At 39.1% G+C, this 12,003-nt stretch overlaps 1 protein-coding gene across 1 annotated transcript; it reads right to left on the bottom strand.

The window, feature by feature from the left end:
* Window positions 1–4,708: 4,708 nt before the first annotated feature.
* Window positions 4,709–11,224, bottom strand: LOC105035955 (uncharacterized). The gene is made up of 4 exons (XM_010911675.3): window positions 10,869–11,224; window positions 8,995–9,101; window positions 7,623–7,699; window positions 4,709–5,095 (listed from the first exon to the last, which is right to left on the bottom strand). The coding sequence occupies exons 1-4, from the start codon at window positions 11,043–11,045 to the stop codon at window positions 4,953–4,955; spliced, it is 504 nt and encodes a 167-aa protein (XP_010909977.1). The 5' UTR covers window positions 11,046–11,224; the 3' UTR covers window positions 4,709–4,952.
* Between the last annotated feature and the right edge of the window lie 779 nt (window positions 11,225–12,003).

Raw genomic sequence — 12,003 nt, 5'->3', positions numbered from 1 at the left:
CCCAGTGATCGAGCTAGTCATGACGATGTTGGAGGCAATACTGGAGAGGAACTTGATCTTGAGCATGCGGTTGCTTCTTTAAATGGTGGACGAGCCACCTCGGTACTCTACCAGTGTTGATTCTTGTTCACCAACAGTGCTACAGAGATCGAGGCTGGATCTAATGTTGGAGAAGGTCGGGGGGTAGCTGGCCTGGAGCTTGTTGAATCCTTGCTCCTCATGGAATCCTTACTCCTCTTTAAAGCAGATTGGTCATCCAAGTCCTGCTTCCTCTTCTTCACTTCCGTCAGTCTTTTTGGATCAAACTTCATGATTGCTGCAATAAAAGATAAAAGAAAAAATTTTGTTAAAAAAAAAAAGAGGAGGATGAAGAAACAGAATTTGATATCAGACTCATCTTGAGAAGAGATTTGGCTGATATCGGCATCAAAAAAAGACTGATCGTTCACAAGTTGGCTTGGTTTGCATACCTTCATATCCAACAGTTCTGCAAAAGCCTCTCCATCTCTAGGAAAGATCTCGTTGTTGGAGTTTCATTTGAGCTCAGGCTTATGCCAGGTACAATTGAAATCCCAAAGGACACTAGAAGAAATGAAAAAGAAACGGTTCTTCTAATTGTGGATAGAAGAAGAAAGGTCAAGACCAAATTTATATTTAGACTGAGGTGAAAAATACCACCGGCCTTTTTTGTATGGATGTTTCTTCAAGACGAACAGCATCCTGAAAAGAGAAATTCTAAGTTCTATAGTAGCAAACTGACAATAAATGATAAAAATAATGATCATCCTAGTGGCATTCGGAGTTACTTGGGTTAGATGGAGTCTATAAAAATCTAAAACATTACTAATGAAAGGATACTAAGAAAATCAAAATCTAGATTAGAGTGCCTCATCATAGAATGCAACATAATTTTATGGAGGTTCAGTTACTCGGTCATCCCGACCTGGGGTTTTAAGCTGGAAATCTTTAGGAATATAATATTTTTTTCTTAGTTCCTAAAGATCAAAGTCGATAAGGATGGATTGCTCGGTATCAGGACTGAAGTAATCAAAGAATTTTCTTATAGAAGACTCTAGATCCTCTCAACCTAAAGTACTAATCTCGACTATCATCCGAGGTAGAGTTTCTACTTTGAACTCAAGCTGAGGCTCAGTTGACCGAGGTACTCGATCATCCCAATTTATTTTATTACTGTCTGAAGATATTTTTTGAAAAAGAAGAAAAAGATAAAGTGGAAAGAAGAAAGTGAGCAAAAAGAAGGAGAAAATTGTTCAAAAAGAAAAACAAAGATGATGAAACCTAAAAACCCTAAAACTACATAAGAAAAAGAATTGGAAACAAAGGAATCTACCTAACGGATGGAAAGGAGCTTTGAAAGGCTTTAGGAACTCTTCTCCGACTCCGATGATTTTTTTCCTAACTCTGATAGCCCCAAAGAACTCTTTCTCCAGCTCCGATAGCACTTGAAAAGCTCTGAGAAAATCCGACAGAGCTTCTGCATAAGAAAAATAATAAAGTGATTTTCGAACTAAGTACGGACCAGTCATCCATGACTCAGATCAATTCTATCCTTCGTCGGATTAGTGATACTTGGCAGTGATCCAGCAATTCTAAGAAGAAACTATTCAACGCATCTCTTCTTGATTAAGGTATGTAAACCTAATCGGCGTGATGGGAGGTAACCAATAGCGAGGTGACACTCAACCGATGAGCACTAGGGAGTAACTGCCTAGGTAATAATAAGCTCCTGATTTTTTAGGCCCTCATAATTACTGGAGGCATCGATGAATAATTTTCAAAAAATGATGTGTCACTTCGAATGATTAAAAAATTTAATATTGTCAAGGCATATTTATTACTGATATCAAAAGGCAGAAAATATCTCTTGTTCTACTTCCCACATCCTATGTGAAGAGCATCACTTCGGATCTGGGAAGTGGGGAGAAATATATTGGTGTGACTAACCGACTTTTGGCTACGTGGCAACATCAAGAGGGAAGAGTTATATCGACTATCTCAATTTTTGGGTCAAGTTGGTAAAATGCCGATCCGGTTTGGCCTTAAGCCCAATTTTATACAAAACATTGTGATTAGTTCGGCCTTATACTGATTTATAGGGAGGGACATCGGTCCTAAACCGATGTAATTCAAATCAAATATAATAAATTAGTTGTTGTCCAGTTCTGTTACAGTTGTCTTCCAGTTATGCTACTCTATTCTTCACGTGAGATAAAAAATTCACGATCTCTATGCAGCTGGTCATTCTGTTACAATAAACTAACGATCTAACAGATTCTTAACGGCCTAATAAACTCTTCTAATGGCCTAATGGCCTGAACAAGCCCCCTCTATATAAAAAATGACAGGATACTCTCCGAAAAGTAAATCATAACTCACAGGGCTCAGACTCTGTCGAACTCTTTTTTCCTACTGAAGAAAATCTTAGACTCTTATTCTTCCTATCTAAAATCACTTTCTTAGCCTTCAATTTCTTTGTTTTCTACTATCTGTTCTTAAAGCTCCGGCTGACTTAATCATTGGAGGATCCTAAATTAGAGGGATTTTAAGATTTCTTTTATAGATTTATTGGTGGTCTTCACCAACTTGACCCTTGGCGGCTCTCCAATTCGATTCCAAACCGATCTCATCATCTCTCCTCCGGAGCTCTGCAGCAACAAATAGTATAGTTAGTTGATTAAGCCTTCGGTCGGAGAGCTCTTCGAAAGTGTCAATTTGAGTCCTTAGCAGTAGAGCCCTCTTGGTAAGGGTGCGATAAGGTACCAATCATCCTTAAACAGTTTGGTTAATTAGTTTCTGTAGCTTCTCCACTTCAAATTATGATTGTTTCTTACCTTTAAGTTATTTAAATTATTTCCTAGAATGTTTTATTTTTTGCACAATTAGTTCCGGTTTCCGATTGTCCTCTTTAAAGCTATTTAAGCCTCCCCTACCTGTCAACAAACTTTGGTATCATAGCTCAAATTTTATTAACCTTGTTCCCCTTTAGACCTCCTTTACTTTTGTGATGCATGCATGCCCTGACTTGGATTTGAGTTAGTCCTAATGTGCTCTATATTTCTACTCTCTTCAAAAATTTCTAGAAGATTTTAGAATTTGATCTATTTTCAAATTCCCAGCTGCTCTTGAACTCTAATTGCTCTCAAACTATTTTCTACAATTTTAATTGGATTTCAAAGCTAGGGGTTGAACTCAAATCCCTTTCTGATTGTTAAATTCTACTTGAGCATGTAAGGAATTATAATACCCACAACACCCCTTCTGAACTAGAGGACCTAGCAATCCTGCACGAGTTACCTGGCACTGTGAGCCTTTGACATGTTTTTAACTCGTAGGCATCCCCCACCCCACACCTCCAACCCTAGTGCAGCCCTACTAACACAGTGAAACATAGCCAAGTTAAGGTGGTACGCTTGACCCAGACCCCTTAATCACTACCGAAGGTATTATCTGAACAACCTACCTTCAAAACTCAACAGATGGAAAGCTGCTAACAATCAATTTAGCTGGCAATTCCATTAACTGCAGTATCCAATTGTAGCATCACCACCATTATCAATCAGTTTAGTTTAACCTCGAGGTACCTTTCATTATACTTCATTTTTGTGTTCTCTCATGTTATCCTTTTCACTGTTTTGATAGAACTTTAATGTATACATGATACTGGGCAGAGATATTTGGCTGATTGCCATTGAGATGGCATCCCAACAAAATGGATCTTTATTTCCAACATCGTGATGTCTGAAAACAACATCTGATCCGTTAGTCATCGATAGTACTGAAGTGATGTATTCATTCGTTAGATTCATTCATATGGCGAAGTGAAACCGTCTATTCATTCAAATTCGATTTCGAATCAAATATTTTTCATAGAGATTGTAATCTTATGATCACATCCAGATGATAGATGCATCGGATTGCCCCACTCCAATTCTTATTTTATTTTAATAAAAAATAAAAAAAAAAAACAAAAAACAGAGACATTTGGCTGATTTGACGCACTCAGGACAAGCGGTTCTGTAGCTCTGGCAACCAGACATCATCACAAAAAGTAGTCTTGAAGCCCTTGATTAACTTCATTTTCTGACTTGCGTCGAGAAAAGCTGTTCGTCCTTTCTATCTTATTTTATGTCAGCCAAAAACAGTGTCCAATTTCAGTGACAGAATAAGCCTTCAGTCGAAGGCATTGAGTATAGGTTGAAGTAGCTATGACAAGCTGCTAGAACAGCTGGACCCGAGATAATCTCAAATATATGGATTATGTCCATTCTGCAATCTTCCAAAAGCGTGCTGCTGCTGATGAGAAATGGATGGCGTTGTTTGAGGCTGAAAAGAAAAAGGCAGATGCTAGCTAGATATTTCAGTCTCTTGAGTAGGCCGTTATGCAAAAGACGAACGAGTTATTTGGTTATGCCTTTTCTTCTTGTAATATTCCATTCAAGAATAAAATGACCGATAGGAAGGTTTATTTTGCAGGTCCAAGAGGTTTCTGTCATGGTTTAGTGAAAATATCTTCAATCATATTCTTTACTGATGAAAAGGTAAAGCGTGACTTCATGTAGTAAGTTTATCAAAATATTAATTGACTATAGTGTCCCAAACAAATTGAATTTATATTCACTAATGAACAACCCAAGTGATCTAATAATAATACGCACATAATCCATTAATGCCAGCCAGTAGATATAGGTAACACAAAGGATCAAATAAGATCCGCATTTTGACAATAGAATATATTCACCTTTTGTGTGAGAGGGATAAAAAGTATTCACATTTTGTGTAACCAGGATCAAGATCATTGCAGCATAGTAACATCAAAGAGTAAGATGTCCTACATTCCCATGAAACATGCAATCATAGAAGCTGAGTCTTCCCCAACTTTAACAAATACAACCACTAGTTAATAAAATATCTTCATCTTTCATCCTTTAATTTCAAGGGGTATCAATATTCATGTGTTCAGAAGGTTGATTCGTTTCATAATCAGCTACTGCCTTGTCAAATGTAGTCCTTACATGCTGGCACATCACCATCAAATTTTGGAGTGCATCTTTTAGTACATCTTTGGCTGTATCACCTACTCTGTAACGATACATTGAAAGAAATAACAGAGTTGAAACAAAATAAAGCCATGTGTTAGCAAGGCTGCAAGCAACATAAAACAACAATGGGTGCAAACCAAATATTATCAATTCTGGGATGGTTGAAGGTTGCATTCTTACTTCGGATCTAATTTTATTCTATTTTAAATGAAACCAAATATAATCAAAATAAGCAGAAACTGACAGAAAACACCATAATCATGTGAAAAATTGGCCAACATTTGGCTGAGACATTTTGGATCCTGACTTTCAAAAGAAAGAAAAATAGAATGTCTGTTTAACCCATGTCATTCTAGCTATAGCTATTGACCATAGAAGCATAACCAACAAGTCGTTATCAATCTAATGTGGAATCATTTGAACAAACAAAATAAGAAACAAGAACATAGAACAAAGAACAATCAATCAAAAGTGATAAAGGGTAGTGAGCTAGTTGATGATAAAGAGTGATGTATAACCTCAGCTACAGGCTTCAGTCAAGTTTAGGGAATTAAGTTTATCAGGGCAGCCTATACCTTATCATAACTAGCATGAAATTCTTAAACAGTTCCAGTCGACAAAGGTCTATCATTTATTTCACAATGTTCATATAGTTTTCACCAGCATCACATAGAAGGCAGCCGATAAATCTTGCTACTGGCGTGCCATGATAACTCACCCAGGCTTTTATTACTTTTCTTGTGTGTGTGTGTGTGTGTTGGGGGGGGGGGGGAGGGGGGGTGTTAAAATAAACTAATGTGTGTTGAGTAATCTATCAGCTTTATTAATGTCTTAGGCAACTAACCATATCAAAATCAACTCAACATACAATGACTAGTCAAGAGGTTCAAAGTACTGGAAGGGAAAGAACTCTAGATTGATATTGTCCACTTGGTTGCAAACTAAAATTGACTCTCACTTGTTAAAAATGTAGAGATGCATGTCTTCACAAAATAAATTCAGGTCACAGCTGAAATGCATGCAGTTGAAATGAAGAATATAGCAGGATTGCATGAATATGTGCATGAAAAGGAAATGACTGCCAAATCACAATTACTTCATAAATTCAAGGTTTCACCCACAACATTGCTCCAGATCTTGATGCATACCGCATATCTATTATAATTCATATTCCTCCAGCTACAAATTAGGTATACTTTAGTGGGTATGATGCAGGATAGAGCGGCAATTTTTTCGACCCGCCAGGTATCCGACCCGACCCAACCTGAATGGGACAGATTTTACCCATTCAATTAAAATCCGGAACATATATGGGTTCTAGAGAAAAAACTCGAAGCGGATTCAGATCGGATACAGGTAATAGTATGCCCCACCCCGAATCCGATCCAATAACCCTTGTATATAAATACTCAACACAAAACCCAATCCATCGTCTAAGCTTACCTATTTGGCAGCTCCAAGCCTCCCACTAGATAACCCAACCCTAGCCATCATCTTCCCTATTCAGCTGGTGGAGGTGAAGGCGGAGTCAGTGAGCAAAGTGGGTCGAGTAAAGAAGGACGGCGAGCATAAAGATGGAGGGGTGGCAATGATGCAAAAGCCATGGCTGAAGGCCAAGAGGGCTGCAAGGTGGCGGGGTTGGAGGCTCCGACGAGGTGACGAGGGTCTAGGGCCAAGAGGACCGCCAGTTGGCGGTGGAGGAGAGGAGGGTGGCATCGAAGGAGAAAACCCTATTCGGCCATCGTCTAAGCTTCCCTCTTCGGCCGACAAAACCCTAGCCATCTTCTAAGCAAGGAGGAAAGGAGGTGGCTCCTACAAAATCCTAGCCATCATCTAAGCTTCCACATTCAGCTGCTCCAAACCTCCCACCCGATTGAGACTCCTGCAGGTAAGAAAACCCAAGCCATCATCCAAGCTTCCCTATTCGCTTCCTTTTTTTCTCTTTTTCAAAGATCTATAGGGAAGGAGAGTCGAGAGCACCCTAGGAGATCGCAGGGATTTCTTAGATCAGAAGATCGGAAGGGAAGATCGGAGGGGTTTCTTAGATCTGGTGGAAACTAAGGAGTGGATTTTTTATCGAAAGGGAGGGATTTCGAGTATATCCACCTGACCCGACCTAATCTTGAGCTCCATTTTACCCAACCCAGACAAATATGGAGCGGGTATGGGTATGAGTCGACCCAACCCATACCCGACCCGTTGCCACCCCTAATGCTGGATTCAGCTCTAGCATATGTCTAGAACAAATTCTATTAGGAACCATTTGTAATGACACTGGCACACATGAACATCTATAGATACAATTGCAAAGAATAATTTGACAAGCTCCAAGATGATGGAATCTTTATTTTGAAAAGCTATAGTTAAAAGAAAAAAAAAATTGATTGGCCTTTCATATATATGAACCATGAGCATGATATGTGCACTAATTCCTTTCATATAGCAAGAATATTCCCATCTTCATGCATAAATGTTCCATGTCAGAGATAATACTACCATAACACAGCAGTTCGAACCATGGAAAATAAAAATTCTTGAGAGATTTCAAAGCACATGTGGTACCTGTAGTTTGGATTCTTATGTTAACCTTGTTATCTGAAGGATGAGGGATGCTATACCCACAAAATGCCACCCTTGGACTGCAATAAGGAAGGGAAAAAAAGAGCAAAAATGGGTAATTTGAGTAGTATGAATAATTAAAAAGTGAAATAAAAAATTAAAAAAAAAAACTCAAATATATTTTGAAGTTCCAAAACCATATCAGACAGCAATAATTTCTGAATTGTCAGTCTCAAACATGCGAAACAAAAGTAGGCAGCTAGTAATATTGGACTTAAAGGTGGTACAACAGACAAATATATTCCACCACTTAAGTACTCTTGTTTCTGCTCTTTCCATAACATTGCTTGACAATAGATAGAATTGAGATGATGTAATGCAGAAGATGAGAGTGAACTATGGAGGTTTTTGAGCAAGTTCACAGATTCACCTAAGGTTCTCGACTGTTCATATAGGCACATTAGTTATAAGTTTTAATCTTTTAGAAATGTCAATTCCCATTCACAATGCCAGAACATTACATTGTTTCCTTATTTTCTTTTTTTCTGAAATGAGACAATATTTTCATCAAAATTCAAATTTCAAGATTGTAGGTTTTCAACTTTAAGTTGTTGCTGCTTTATTATCACCACTACATATCAATTTTTGAGTTACATAAACAATCATGGCATATCAAAAGAATGTTCATATTCTCAAATCCATTTTAGCATTGAGAAACAATTTTTTATTCAAAACAAAACAATTTGGAGAGTGTTTCTGGCTTACAACTTTTATTTACCATGTCCTACTAGAAATAACCAAAATCAAGATATCATGCTCTTTTATAACTCACCCCTATGTGATTTTTGGTAACCAAGCCTTTGTCAATTTCAAACAAATGAACTGAGCAGAAATTTGATTCCCACATAAAATAATTCTGCAGCCTTTGCCTTAAAAAAACAAGCAATAAATATACAAAGATAATACATAAAACACAAATATATATCATTGAATATACATTTGTGGTCCTACAAAACAGCGAAAAGTCAAATGTAATCTTACTCACTACACTGCATTAACAAGCACTTGTTTGCCGATGTATTTAGATTTCAATTTGCTATATCTATATTTCACGCCATATAAAAGTCATGTTCTCATGTCCATGTAAGCTTTAAGCATCCATTATATGTGACTGAAAGTAGAACCATTCAGCATTATTTTTCTTCTTTTTGTTTACAAAGATGCTTTGACTTAGAATAAAGCAAACTGGATTAGACATCTAGCAGATGAGCAAAACGTAATGGGATAAAATACATACAACCAAATTCAAGAACATCATATTTGCTTAACACAATAGAGCAAATAGGAAGCTTAATTAAGCTAAGAAAGTACTAACTCTTGATTCAGTGTGAATCTGACAGAATTTGCCAATGTGTGATCCTCATCCATTAAAGAAAATGTTGACGATGTCAAATCAGTCAGAGAGCCATGCTCCATTGCAAACTGTAGTTCAAGAAAAAAGAGAATACATGCTTAGCAGACAACCTTTACACTGCATCTATGCTATCACCAAAATAACATATATTTTAGGATAAAGAATCATGCATGAAAACATGGTTTTCTTCTTACATATGATGCACATAACCTAAAAAACAATGCCACTGAAGTTAGTAGAACCCGTTCATAGTAATGCTAGCACTAAACAGTGGATCAAAATTACACTAAGCAAGTTGTTTAAGACAGGGGATGAGATGTTTAACAACAGTTCATAAAACGTTTAGCCTAATTCAACCATATTCTTAGTTGAGAGAACTCACAGCTAGGCTTGAAGAAAAGAAAGGACAAAGATCCTGCTCATTCATTAATAAGGTGAAAAAAGAACAATGCTACATCAGACAGAGGCATAAAGTCAACAAAAACGGAATAGAAAAAAGCCAAAGGTTCAAAAGACAAATATCAACATAGCAATTTGTGCAGCTATTGCTTCCAGGTTGATCTCTTGCCTGTTGTGACACACTCCACTTTTGCCACAATGAGTCTCATAACACTTTTCACATCTAGGTTAGAATTTCCAATATATATTCAATCTGGCCAGACCGGGTTGTCCCCAAAAAGACTATTTAAAAAACCAAAAATTACTAAAAAATTAGATATGTAGTTGAAAAATATGCATAATTACTGATATATTATCTGTTTTAAATACTAAAAATTTAGTATCTTTTTTTTAACGAGTCATACTCCATAAATAAACACCAGAGTGTGCATAAAAGGAAGCATACAGCGAACTAACTTCCTTCTTTTGTTCTCCTTCAATATTCTTGAAATGTGAATGCCCCCTGGAAACATGTAACCACACTAAAATGCATATCTTATTACAGATTAAACACTTCCGGTTCCAATTCAACAAAATCAAATCCTTTCGAGACTAAAATTCTTAGAATTAAACAACCCTTGTGTGGTTAACAAAAAAATCATCAAATTTCTAAATTTAATGAGGAATTGCAGAGTAAACCCACCTCAACAAAATAAAAACAAAGCAGATTCCACTACGGAAACCGAAAAGGAAATCCATCGAAACGATAATCCACTGATAGATGAACTTGTCGTCTGCAATCCACACGGGATCTATAAGGTTTGAAGAAACCCCCAATGCGGTCGAAAGAGAAAACCAAAACGGGATGCGCTAAGGTGAAACAAGCATGGTTACAGGCTCTGGCAATGCGAGCACAGAGAGAGAGCTGACTGCAAAGATAATACAGAGAGGAAGACTGAGGGAGACGGAGAGCGTACCGAGTTGGGGATCAGGGCGAAGAGAAGTCGAGCACGGAGAGAAGGAACCAAGTCGGCGAAGAGAGGGCCGTCGGAGATGATGGAGAAGAGAGCAAGATGATGGAGAAGAGAAAGGTGGGTTTAGGGTATTCGTTCTTTGTAGAATTGTTTATTAATGGAAATGACTGAAATAACCCTAGCATTATAGCTAGTTATATCTTAAAATCTAGAGCAAATCTGGTCCAATCACGAGATTCATTGTTACTTTTATATATATATATAGAGAAAGAGAGAACCCCATGCGATGCATGGGATTTGAAACGGTCGTTGACTTTGAAATCCCATGCATCGCATGGGTTCTAAGCTAGTTTATATATAAAATCCTGTTCCACCATTCAACGCAAATTTTTTTTCACTACAACCGTTTCATTCCACCTGGAGATCAGGAAAGACCGTGCAGAGAAATAAAAAATGGGAAAGGGCATGCGCAAATCTCCCTACCTCTCGCTTCCCAAACAGAAGGAATCCGCTCAACAGCCTCCTCTGCTCCCAGCCACACGGAACTGCAACCCCCTCTACGATGTCAACACCACCAGCTGCGTGTACGGTGCCGTGTACGGAACCCATCCGGCCGTCGGAGCGGTTCTTCGTGAAGCCGGGCTCGTCGGGCTCCCTCATCGAGGAGGCCCGGCTGAGCACGGGGTCTCTGTCTCCGCAGTGCGAGGGCAGGCGGTGGTGATCCTATCGAGGGACCGGACTCCGACTTCCGGCGGTCGATGCTGGAGATGGTGGAGATGGCAAACGGAGGCTTCTCCTCCGAGAGGCTTCCGTCTGGTGATGCCTCCGTCCTCGAGACCGCCGCCCCGCTCCGCGCCAAGAGCCGCTGTCGTGCCGAAGCCAAAGAGGGAAAAAAAAAAACTGTTTTGAACACTTGGCAAACGGAGGCTTCTCCTCCGAGAGACTTCCGTTATATATATATATATATATATATATATATATATATATATATATATATATATATAATAATCTTCTATGATGGGATATTATGGCATTGCCGACTCAACTCTTCGTATGAGTTTGATTGTGCCATATGTACCTCAAAAATGATGGATCACACAAAAAGTTCCAAAGAAGGAGTGTGGTTATAAAACCACACACATTATCTAAGCTTCCCTATTCGGCCTCTCAAGCCTTCCATCCGGTTAGGTTAAGGTGCTCTTGCTCTTTTGCCCGTATCCTCCATGAAGACCACGACGATGCCACCGCGGACACCTCCAATGACCACCTCTCCCCTCCAGCCTCTGCTTTCTCCCGATCCATCATCGGCTTCGGCGACAGTTCTTTGCTCCGAGTCTAAGTACTCTCACGCAAATAATTACGTCAGGCATGCACGGAATCGATGCCAACATCGAAAATCTTCCAAGTGAGACGAGGGGGGTTGGTGGTGTCAGAGCCGGATGAGGGGAGGGGGGTTGGTGGCGCCGGAGCCAGAGGGAGGGGGTTTATGGTCATGCGGAACTGAGTGCGGTGTAAACGACAAGTGCAGCACAACGGCAGTAGTGTGAGGCTACGCAGGGGCAGTGCGGACGGCCACTGGGGGTGGGGGGAGATGGCGTGAGGAAGGGATGGGACCATT

Source organism: Elaeis guineensis, chromosome 3 (genome assembly GCF_000442705.2).
Source record: "Elaeis guineensis isolate ETL-2024a chromosome 3, EG11, whole genome shotgun sequence".
Taxonomy (NCBI): domain Eukaryota; kingdom Viridiplantae; phylum Streptophyta; class Magnoliopsida; order Arecales; family Arecaceae; genus Elaeis; species Elaeis guineensis.
The sequence above is the reverse complement of the archived record's forward strand: the minus strand, read 5'-3'. Positions and strand labels throughout refer to the sequence as shown.